Source organism: Eucalyptus grandis, chromosome 6 (assembly GCF_016545825.1).
Source record: "Eucalyptus grandis isolate ANBG69807.140 chromosome 6, ASM1654582v1, whole genome shotgun sequence".
Classification (NCBI taxonomy): Eukaryota; Viridiplantae; Streptophyta; class Magnoliopsida; order Myrtales; family Myrtaceae; genus Eucalyptus; species Eucalyptus grandis.
The window spans coordinates 22,078,087-22,089,500 of record NC_052617.1 but is presented as its reverse complement, the minus strand read 5'-3'; the positions used below and the strand labels follow the sequence as shown (position 1 = coordinate 22,089,500).

The 11,414-nt window shown below is 45.0% G+C and overlaps 2 protein-coding genes across 2 annotated transcripts; both read left to right on the top strand.

Annotated features, from left to right (window-relative positions):
- Positions 1-250: 250 nt before the first annotated feature.
- Positions 251-6,636, top strand: LOC104448914 (O-fucosyltransferase 16). The gene is made up of 10 exons (XM_010062848.3): positions 251-877; positions 1,037-1,093; positions 1,194-1,284; positions 1,623-1,699; positions 2,492-2,580; positions 2,727-2,910; positions 3,628-3,809; positions 5,028-5,130; positions 5,286-5,617; positions 5,714-6,636. The coding sequence occupies exons 1-10, from the start codon at positions 710-712 to the stop codon at positions 6,159-6,161; spliced, it is 1,731 nt and encodes a 576-aa protein (XP_010061150.2). The 5' UTR covers positions 251-709; the 3' UTR covers positions 6,162-6,636.
- Positions 6,637-7,349: 713 nt separating this feature from the next.
- LOC104448912 lies at positions 7,350-11,021 on the top strand. The gene is made up of 2 exons (XM_010062847.3): positions 7,350-8,250; positions 9,978-11,021. The coding sequence occupies exons 1-2, from the start codon at positions 7,717-7,719 to the stop codon at positions 10,752-10,754; spliced, it is 1,311 nt and encodes a 436-aa protein (XP_010061149.2). The 5' UTR covers positions 7,350-7,716; the 3' UTR covers positions 10,755-11,021.
- Positions 11,022-11,414: the final 393 nt, after the last annotated feature.

The window sequence follows — 11,414 nt, the reverse complement described above, 5'->3', positions numbered from 1 at the left end:
AAGACTCGGCCCTCAGGAGCCGTTCAGGCACGGGATCCGTTGTAGAGTCCTCGGTTACCAAAAAAAAAATGTTTTAACAATATGAATCACTGACTTAAATAAATTCAATCCAAGCCCGACCAGACTCAATCTGACCCATCTATTTAACAATTTCAGGAGCCGGGCCGGGTTACTCGGGATAATACAGCGTACACACGGGATGTCTACATGGATCTCAAATCCTGGACGACGCCAGATGTTTCACTGGAGGAAGTGAGGAAAAAGGATAACGGACGCACCGGATTCCAGCAACATCCGCGTCGCCTAGGAAGCTCTCTTTTTTTGGTTGTTGCTGGACATTACTTTGGATTAATTTAACCCCCTCAGCAATTACTCGCCTCTTGATCAAAACAGGATCAGCTCCCCCCCATCCCAGGCTCGCGCAGAAGGGAAGGAGAAAAGGAAAGACACGAGAGATTCCTCCGCCTCCGCCGCCGCCGCCCGCGCTCCGCCGCCGTCTCCTCCGCCCGCCGGGGCGCTTCCACCGCGAGCTGACCGCGAGGGGTGTCTCGCGATCGCCTCGCCGGAGATCCGTCTCCCGCTCCCCGCCGTCGCCCCTCCGGAGCTCGACGCGCTCGCGTGCATCTGGGGCTGCTGCGCGAGAGTGAGAGAGAGAGAGAGAGAGAGAGAGAGAGAGAGAGGGACGGGTTCGCCAGCGCCACCGCGGCGCATGGCGTTGCCGCGGCGGCGCCATCACTGGTACCACCGGCTCCGGCGGCTCTCTCCGGTGATCTTCGCCTTCTCCGGCGCTCTCCTCCTCCTCTTCTCCCTCCTCTCCTTCTTCGCCCCTCCTCCCATCGAGCCGGACCACCGCCGCGCCCGTCCCCAGCATTCCAAGGTAAACGTGCGGCTCCCATCTCGGCGCCTGTAGGACGCTTGCGTGTGTTCCGGGTGTCCTACCCCTTCCGTCTCCCTCCGTCTCGGTGGGGACGATTGGATGTTTGCTTGGTAGGATGGTTTGCTGATTGAATTTGACTTGGGACTGGTTTGATTGTAGATCAGTGATGGAGTCGACAATGGGGCCGCCGCTGCGACCGTGTCGTTTCGTGTTCCGGTGGGTCGTTAGCTTCTCTATTGATCTATCTCTGTTGCGCTTTGCTTAATCTCTTCTTTCTGAATTCGCTCAACGTTCGCTTCCTGTTGTTTCGATCCAGAAGAGTGGAGGCAAACTGCAACGCAACATCTGGAGTTCAAGGAATGCCGAGTTCTATTATAGGTGCAGCAATGCCAGCACCAAGTTTGCCAGTGAGTCATCATTTGCCGAACTTCTGTGAATTTGTGTAGTGTCGTCTGGATACTAGTTTGAGTAATTCCCTCAATCTTAAAATTTTGAATGTACCAGCGAGATGTTTCTAAGTTTTTGATATCCTGTTTGTTTCCAAACTTGGACCTTGTTTAGCAGTTGGTACAAACATGGCTCGTATGCTTTTGCAGTTGATCCTAACACTCGTGGCAAGTTTGAAGTTTCCATAAATGTGCTATGGCCTTTTTTTACCTTGTCATGAAATCCCTCCTACTTTCGTATGATTCAGTAAAATAGGCATGTATGATGAATTGAATCAGATGTGGTCATTATTGTCCAGGAGCTGCAGCCATTACCCAGCCCAACCGATACTTAATGATTGCCACTAGTGGAGGCTTGAACCAACAAAGGACCGGGGTAAGTTTCTTGTTCTTGTACCTTTCATAACAGTCAAAGCTTGCCCACATGCTTAATGTGCTTCCATTCATCTTCTGCCCTGAGGGCCAAAAAACTTACCCAGAAGATTTCTGTCCCGATGATTGGAACTAAAATTCGACACTTTCAGATCCCAAATGTAAACTGATGCTGCCAATTGATTTCAGTTATGATTCTGTTGTCACTTTCTTCTCAGGGGAATTGTATTGACTGTTAAATGTTTTTATGGCATCACTGAAGAAGCATAGTCATTCATTTTAACTACAGATATGCATCTTCTTAATCCTTACTGATTCACAACATGTTAAATGAAAGATTAAGTTCTAACTCGAGCACAACAATTTTGCACTACTTTAATTTTCTGTTCCCTGATCACTGAACTTTACCTTGTCTCTTCTAAGTTGCTGGCCTTTGCACTAGATAAGTTGTTTAAGGGAAACTTGGATTGATGGAATTTATCGTAGAATCTCTTGAGAAAGAGACAATAGGGCTGTGAATATGATGTGGCTTAAGATACTCATTTCTGTTCTGTGTACTCAATCGCAATGGATGGTTGCCAGGCATATTATTTTCCTTTGACTTACTCCATATTTCTATTAACTTTTGGAAGAAGTAACTTGGAAGTGTATACCTAAGTTGATATTTTGTTCTCAGTTATGCTGCCATTTTTTTTTTTTTTATTACAAGTTATGCGGCCTATTGTTTCCATAATGATTTTAGTCATTCCTTGACAGTTAAACACATTGGACAATCTCCTAATGTGTTCTTTTTCAGATTACAGATTCAGTTGTTGCTGCTCGTATTCTGAATGCCACTCTTGTTGTTCCTAAACTAGACCAAAAGTCATTCTGGAAGGACAGCAGGTTTGTTGTGATTAATTGCACGAGTTTCCTTTCTCCATTCAAAATATGAAAGCTCTTGTTGATAGCTGCTGTATCTGCAAACGACAATGGTTTTCTTTAGGTTTCGTCATTCCATTTAATTGACCACCATTCTGTTCACTCCACAGTGACTTCTCGGATATATTTGATGTTGGTTGGTTCATCTCATCTCTTGCAAATGATGTGAAAATAATAAAGCAGCTTCCTAAGAAGGGAGGAAAACCCTGGGGCTTCCGCTCCATGCGTGTACCCAGGAAATGCAGTGAAAGATGCTATCACAATCGTGTACTGCCTGTTCTTTTGAAAAGGCATGTAAGTTCTCTTTTCTGGGCCCTGTTGTTCAGTCGTTTTCTTGTTTAGTTGTAATTGTGGATCCTTTCCCTTGTTCTGTTTGCTCGGTTGACGCTTTTGGTATAGGGCTCATGATATTTCCAACTTTTCAAAAAAGTTGATGCTCATATTCAGCAGAGATTAGTTCTTTCTGTCTAATGGAATAAGAGAAGAAAACTTTTTCAGAGACCCATTCGTTGTATGTAAGATGAATTGATGAAGTGTGTGTCCAGGGAATTTCAATTTGAATCTCTTGAGAACTTATAATTTTGACAGAATCGTGAAAGTTTTCAGGCATGCAGATTGACATGGCAAAAGAAATCAAACTCAATTTTGCATTTATTTGATTTTTTTCCCTATCTGCCTGATTTAGGGTTTTCACTTGATAAAGTGGATAGCTTGTCCTTCCCACGAATCACATAAGACGGGAAAGATAAAAAAATAAAAATTGAGACCTATTCCATCAAGTTGTTCAGACACTTCGTTACTAGCATACATCTGGTTTTAATGGTGTCTGGATCGATGGCCACAAAGTGGATAGCTTTGTGGGCTTGACTTTTGTTGCCCCGCTAGTTTGGTAAATTAAAACCGATGGGGATGGGCTGGATGAATATGCTTGATCTGTTGGATCTTCTAATTTAAATGACACATTCTTTATTGTCAGATTGTCACAGTTTTTTGTATTCATTTTTACAACAGGTCGTGCAGCTTAGTAAGTTCGATTACAGACTCTCAAACAGATTGGATACAGGACTGCAGAAACTAAGATGTAGAGTTAACTATCATGCTTTAAAGTTCACCAGTCCTATAAGCAAGATGGGTGATAAGTTGGTGCACCGAATGAGAATGAGAAGCAAAAATTTCATCGCCCTGCATTTAAGGTAATCAGATTGTGTTTAATCCTCTTTAAACTCAAATTCAGTGTTTCCAAAACCAGACCGAGCCGGCCAGTTTGACCAGTTCAGCTGATTACTGGTCAGGCCACCAATCTGGTTCAGCACACTATACTGTGTGGACTAAGTATGAGTCAAGCATTGGGGTTGACCCAGTTCAACCAGTAAACCAGTTTTGATTTGAACTGGATCTGGGGATATAGTGGGGACATTGTTGAAAAAACTACTGTTTAATGGTGGTTGGATAAGGATTGAATCCTAGCCCTTTCCAACTCCCACCCGACACTTGACTATTGGGACACAGCGTTTTTCTTTTGGTAATCTCTTGCAAAAGAATTTATATACTATTTAGATGACCCTTTTAAACACAAAAATAGCCTGCACTGATGGAACCTGAACCCATGACCTTATCATTCTACAAGGGCACATGTTGCCATCTCAGCTATACCCGGCTTGTGTTAAATTTGCCCATTTTTCGTATTCTTACATATTTGACCCTAGGAAACCTCTTTAATTAAACTAATTGGTGATAGCAACCTAACCAGTTAGACCTGTTGAACCTCATACTGCTAACCTACTGGTTCTTTCATCAGTACTACTTTCAATACATTGGTAAAATTTTGTGAGATCCAAGTTTTGCTTCCAGAACCTCTTGTCCCTCTCCCTCTCCTGCCACTTGGTATCTGCCTAGTGTTATGACAATTTAAGTGCACTTCTTAGGTTATTTGTCATTGTTCCCTTTACTTTGAATCTCTAGCCAATAATGTTTTATTTTGTATTAAATTAACAAGTTTACAATGATTCTTGTGTGCTGTTAGGAATTCCTACAGGTGAATCTATCTATAGCATTGCTTGACCCCGTGATTCATCTCTAAGTGCCTGAATACCCCTTGTGGGGTGTCATGGCAATTTCTTGTCCTTGTGAGGATTTTCTTTTTCAGGATTAAATCAAAATTTATATAACTGTTAGTTGTAGCACTCTATATGCAAAGCTTACAGTAAATGATCAAATAAGACAGTTACAATTTTTAAGTCTCATAACATAGGAAACATTTTGGGGACTTCTGCCACCTGAATTTGATTTGCGAGCCATGTCTATGTGTTGGCATTTAAATATTCTTTTGCTGTCCTAAGGATGATATTGCTTTGGCTATTTTAATACATATATATATTTTGACTGATATCTTAACAAGATTCTTCCCATAGGTTTGAACCTGATATGCTTGCATTCTCTGGCTGCTATTATGGTGGAGGAGAGAAGGAAATCAAAGAACTTGGTGCAATTAGAAAAAGGTGGAAGACTTTACATGTAAGTTTTCTACATCCATGCACTTCTTTTGACATGCTTTGGTTGAAATATCCTAGAGAAATTAGAGGAACATATAAGATGAAATTAATGATGCTTGTCTGATATTCATCACATTAAGCTTTAGTGAACTTGTGGGCATGTCAATTAATTTGCAGATTACTAACCCAGATAGAGCAAGGAGACAAGGGAAATGCCCACTCACTCCTGAAGAAATTGGCCTGATGCTGAGGGCACTTGGATATGGTAGCGATGTGCACATCTATGTGGCATCTGGTGAAATATATGGAGGGGAAGAGACTCTTGCACCTCTGAAGGCACTCTTCCCCAATTTCTATACCAAAGAAACTTTAGCCAGCAAAAAGGAATTGGACCCATTTTCTTCATTTTCCTCTCGTATGGCCGCACTTGACTTCATTGTTTGTGATGAAAGTGATGTTTTTGTCACCAACAACAATGGAAATATGGCTAAAATATTAGCTGGTCGAAGGTATGCAGAATGTGATAACTTGTGTTTTGCGTGCTTTGTTCGCATCTTTCTAGTAGTTCCCTCCAAGGTCTGTGACACTTTTGTTTGTTGCTGCAGGAGGTATTTCGGGCATAAACCTACAATTCGTCCAAATGCTAAGAAACTGCATCGCTTATTCTCAGCCAAAAATAACATGACTTGGGAAGCATTTGCATCTAAAGTCCGTAGTTATCAGAGAGGCTTCATGGGTGAGCCAATGGAAGTGAGACCAGGCAGGGGTGAGTTTCATGAGAACCCATCCTCCTGCATCTGTGAGGACTCCGAGGCTAAGGCAAAGAGAGATTCAAGACCGAGAAAACTCGGGAAAGGTAAGGACACCCCCACGAAAGATGAGGATGTCGTAGTTGATGATCAGGATATAAACGAAGATCCAGAATGGTCTGACCCAGACGATGAGGACAACAGAGATGGCCTTCAGGAGAATAATTTATTAAATGGGACACTGTTGGACTACGATGCCGTCACTTCTGACGAACCTGAGTTGGAAGATATGCTTTCAGACTAGTCACGGCAGTCTTGACCACGTTAATATTATGCAATGGAACCAGACCGATATTTTCACCAAATTCAGTTTTCTCCTGCTCCCTGGAGATTTTGCAGCTCTGTTGCCAACCTGCTCTACAAGATGACCCTGTATATTAAGATTAGTGCTGGGAATCAGCATTCATAGGAAAGATTTCATGACAGTCACTAGAAGGCACGAGACTTTCTTACCTGAACAGGAGAGATGGAAGATGCTCCGTCCATTTCCGGGGAATGCGGCGGAGGATCCGAATGTGAGTAGCAAGAAGTGTAGAGGACGTGTCGTGAGTAAGGTGGTTCTACAGGATTTTATCTTGACAGAACGTTGTTCCTGGAATTTTCTTTTCCCCGGAAGTAGGTATTGCGCACATTCTTTGTCCGAGAGCGAGAAGGGGAAAGAAGCAGCACATCGCGTCGTTCTCTCTTTTAACATTTATTTCCCTTTCTCTGTTAGTTCATTTCTTCCCATGCATCGAAACGCGTGCTTAGTATTACTCCCTGTGCATCACCTTAATGGGCTGTATCGGGTCGTAGGTGGCTTCTCGCCGGGTACAGCTCTGGAGTCGTACGCGGTGCGTTGAAATGGTCTGCAGCGATCCCATCGTGGGATCGACAGGAGCGTGCGCCCACGTTGTGTTGGTCATAATTAGACGTGCGGAACCGCAACATCTTACTTTCGGTTTCTGGCGTTTGCCTGCTCTCGCCAGCTCCCGTTCAAACGTGGTGTAGCTGATTACCTTTGCGTCGGGGAAAAGGGGAAAACAAACGTAGCAAAGTGGTCCCCGTCGGAAGGCTTCGGCCTCGGCCCGTTCCGAGCACGGCTCGCCCGTCGCCCAAATCCATGCGACGGAGCTTGGAAAATCGATGAACGAAAAATCAGGCTATAAATTTTTTCGGGGAGATTTAAATAAATTATTTACGAAGGAGGGCAGGAGGGAATCTTAGAAATAAAGCCCCGGGGGGGGCCCACATTAGATTTCAAATGATCGATGAATCTCGATCTGCAAATTTAAAAAAAAAAAAAAAAAAAAAAAAAAGGAAAGGAATTCCCCGAGGGCCCCAATAATCGACAGCGGCCACGTCAGCAGTCTCGGCCCGCAGTCATGACAGGGACAGCCACGCGCCAAACATATTAATTTATACCAAGAAATGTCCACGCGAGAGCGAACCGACCCCGAGAACGATCGAGAGAATTACGAAAGCAAGGGGGAGAGGAGAGGGGCAGCGGCCGGTTTTATAAAATCCCCGAAAAGCCCCCCGCGGCGCCTCTCATTTACCCTCCGCGCTAACCCCCCCGCAACCACCTTTCGCTTATCTATTTTCATTTTCCAGGCCACGAAAGAACTCGCCATCTTCTTCCCCAACCCAGCCCGAAAACCAGGAGAGGAGAAGTAGAGAGAGAAAATATAGTTGGGTCAGTCCTCGATAAGTGATCACCCGGACGCTCGGCGGCGGCGGCGGCGGCGGCGGCTGGGCAGACGACCTCTCCGGAGGGGGGAAAAAGCGCCTTCTCATGGAGACACAGAGCGCGCGGTGAGATGCTGGTGAAGAGGCCGCTCGGGATCGCCATGCAATTCCCGCGGTGGATCGCGGATCTCGACTGGCGCTTCGTCCTCCTCGTCCTCCCCCCTCTGTCCCTCCTCGTCTTCCTCTCCATCTCCTCCGCCAACCCCTTCTCCAATCTCGCCCCCCTCCGTGTCCCCCTGTTCCCCCGCGGCGGCGGCGCCCCGGCGGCGGCCGCGGCGGCTGCTAACGGGAGCGTCCCGCCGGCGGCCGCGGCGCCCCGGACGTGGAAGGAGGAGCTGGATCGGTCGAGGATGGCGGTGTGCCTGGTCGGCGGGGCCAGGAGGTTCGAGCTCACGGGGCCGTCGATCGTGGAGAGGATTCTCAAGGTCTACCCCAACGCCGATCTCTTCCTGCACAGCCCCTTCGATAAGAATGCGTTCAAGTTCCTACTGCTGAATAGCGCGCCGCGAATCGCCACTGTCCGGATTTTTCACCCGGAGCCGATGGCGGAAACGGAGGTGGAGCTCCGGGTTCTCACCTCCAGTAACTCGCCCAACGGAATTCAGGTACGCTGGAAAGCAGTCTCAAAAGTGATAACGGCAATGTCTTTGTTGGGTCTACGATGATAATTTACTGCGCATTAAGTTCAAACTGATCGGGATGCTTTGTTCATTACTGCCGCTCTTGTTCCGCTCCAAGGTTTGATTTTGCTTTATCCCCCTTATCGATTCCACTCGGATTTGACATAGGCCCTATTCTCTAATTTCTCCAATGCATTATTAATCTTGCTTTTTTCTTTACATTGACTATATTTTTCATCAGCCCATCGATAAAGATTGGCGTTTTACACGAATTGAAACGGCTAAACTCGTTTATCCGGGGGGTTACGTGCGGACTTTGAATTTTTCTTCAGGTTGACATTTCCTATGTTGATCTCGAATTGCACTTTGACAAGGTCGCCATTCTGTTCCCATTACAGCTGACGAGAGCTGGCATCTTCTGCCGTGTGCTTCTCTTTGTGGTTCTTGGGTTTGGGCTAATGGCTTTAGGAAGAGTTTTTTAATTCGGGGAGTTGGTTTTCAGAGTTAGCCGTATCAAACCTTGTTCTCGATTGCGAGTTGTTGTGCCGGATGAAGAAAAGTCAAAAGGGAAAAATATTTTAATCGATGCCCACCCATCCCCTCCTTATTTAAAATCATTTGATTTCGTTTGGCAAGTGCTTCACGGACATCGGATTGAGAAAGAAGTAGTGGGGCCCCCACCTTCTCTACCAACGGGGCTACCCACTTCCCATCCACCACCAATGCCATTATTCCTTTCGCGAGTAAACCAAGAATGTCAATGACTATTCTTTAAGGCTTGTGTTAGTGCCTATTTACTACTTACTATTTAGGGAAAGATTAAGGGGGTTCGTGCTTGTATGAGCCCGCCCCTTACATAGCGGATTTGATCATAGTTGACTGGAAAGTTCTTGTATGTAGTCGGATTATACAGGTGCATTAGATGTCAGTCGTTAAATGAGATGCAATTGAATGGGGCTATTGGGCCCCCCACCCCCCAACCCAAAAGTCAGACCTAAAGCATGTGATGTGGATCTGTGGATCTGTTTGACTATTTGTATTAGTTTAGTTCTTCGTGCGTCACGGGAGCCTAGTAGATAATCATCAAGATTTCCATTTTTTGATTTGGTTTCTCGATTTCTGATGCTTTAGATATTATTTTAATGTTTCAGGTGATCTTTTACTTATTTACTTAGCCCTATAGATTTGTGCCACCAATTGTTATGACCCAGATAACTTACTACAGTTACAGGACTATAAACAGGTCCTGATATTTTCTGTAAGACAGTCCTAGTCGATTTTCTAACTTACCTCTGAATGGGAAATTTAAGGATTTATTTTCTTTGCAAGGGACAATTTCAGTTGACCGAATCTGGTTGACTTAAATTCAAATAATTACCCTTTCTTCTTGATGATGACAATGCATTTGCTGGACTCTTTCTACTATGCAGGGGTAGCGATTTTATCATTGACTGGATTTGAAACTAATTGGAACTAGTTATCACACTGATTTTTAATCGAGAATTTAAATGTAATGCTTCGATACAGTGCTTATTAAGATATTATACAGACTTAGTCTTTAAAACACTACATGGAATCTGAAAAAGTAGAACACTGCATCTTTCATTTGCTGCAGCACGCTGAATTCCGAGTGCCTTCATGAATGTCAAATATCTTCATACTTGCCAATCCTACAAACAGTTGTTCGTTATGATGAAGTGGTTTTTCTGCAGGGTTTATTGCAATACTTCAACCTAGTGGAAGGATGCCTCACCATGATCAAGTCGCACCAAGCCCATCACAACTTCACATACGACTGGATTGTCCGGACCCGGGTCGACGGCTTCTGGAACGCCCCACTTGACCCTGACAACTTCATCCCAGGCCACTATGTGGTCCCGCCAGGCTCCACCTATGGCGGCCTTAACGACCGCCTTGGCATCGGTGACCTTTTTACCTCCACCGTTGCTCTCTCCCGTCTCTCCCTTATTCCCCAACTCAACCAAGTTGGTTTTCACCAACTTAACTCCGAGACCTCCTTCCGTGCCCAGCTCACCACCAAGAACGTCACCCACCTTGCCAAGCGCCTACCCTTCTGCATTGTCACAGACCGCCAATATGGGTTTCCTCCAAGCCGGTTTGGAGTTCCAGTGGCTGCCATCTCAAGCAAGGGTCCATTGAGTGGCGCCAAGTGCAGGCCGTGCACGCCTGTGTGCCATGGTGCGTGCGTGGCAAGGGTGATGCCGATGCTTGATAAAGGGTGGAGCTGGACTCAATGGGAGAATGGGACGCTTGATCTCTGTGACGCACATGGGGAGTGGGAGACTGGGTGGGAGAAGTTATTTGATAGAGTGGCAGGGAAGGCGCTGGCGAAACAGAGGAAGAGAGTTTGGAGTTTGAAGCTGAAGGATTGTGTGAGTGAGTTCGAGAAGATGAAGCGGCGAACCGTAAGCTGGCAGGCCCCCGATGCAGACGAGATCTGCAAAGTCGGGTTGGGTTACGCAAGATGAGAGAGGTGAAGCGGAAACTGAGGGCTCCCCATTTTTTCAGAGGTAGGAGGTATAATATATATGTCCTTTTGTAAATTTTTGAGGAATTTTCGGTATAGTTATTCTGGTTCAATGCTCCTTTTTTTTTTTTTTTTAATATTTTGCTTAGGATTTTTTGTTTTCTCTTTCGTTATAGGTTTGTTTTTTGGGGAGATGAGTTAACGGATAAATTGGAACATGGTATACAATAGAAACTTAAATGACAACTGAGTGCCATTTTTCCCACAACTCTTCTTTACTCTCAATAGGGTGCAAATAGGAACAAGCTGCTATCATTGTTTCGGAGGCCATCATGCATACCTATCTCGACATAGATATACGGAGAAACTCATGTTTTATATATGTTTTAGAAATGGGGATTACTACGTTCCCTCGAGCCCGGCCTCCCTGTCATAACACAAGTCATTATTACGTGTATTTTGTCGCAATTCCTATATCGTAACGGGTCCTAGTTATGTGCATTATGTCGCAGTCCCTATATGAAGTGTCTTCATATATAAGAAAGCTATTGATCAATGGATGAGACCTAGCATTTTAAAACTATTGACAGCCGTTTCAAGCAAATTGTCGAAAGGAGTTTGATACATTAGATCTAGAGAACCTACCTATCACACAAAACTT

Excerpts from the sequence above, each read along its gene's own strand:
- LOC104448914 (XM_010062848.3), top strand. The coding sequence starts at position 710 with ATGGCGTTGCCGCGGCGGCGCCATCACTGGTACCACCGGCTCCGGCGG. Across the intron at positions 1,285-1,622 it reads TGCCAGCACCAAGTTTGCCA|GAGCTGCAGCCATTACCCAG; the intron begins GTGAGTCATCAT and ends ATTATTGTCCAG. Across the intron at positions 5,131-5,285 it reads AAAGGTGGAAGACTTTACAT|ATTACTAACCCAGATAGAGC; the intron begins GTAAGTTTTCTA and ends ATTAATTTGCAG.
- LOC104448912 (XM_010062847.3), top strand. The coding sequence starts at position 7,717 with ATGCTGGTGAAGAGGCCGCTCGGGATCGCCATGCAATTCCCGCGGTGG. Across the intron at positions 8,251-9,977 it reads ACTCGCCCAACGGAATTCAG|GGTTTATTGCAATACTTCAA; the intron begins GTACGCTGGAAA and ends GTTTTTCTGCAG.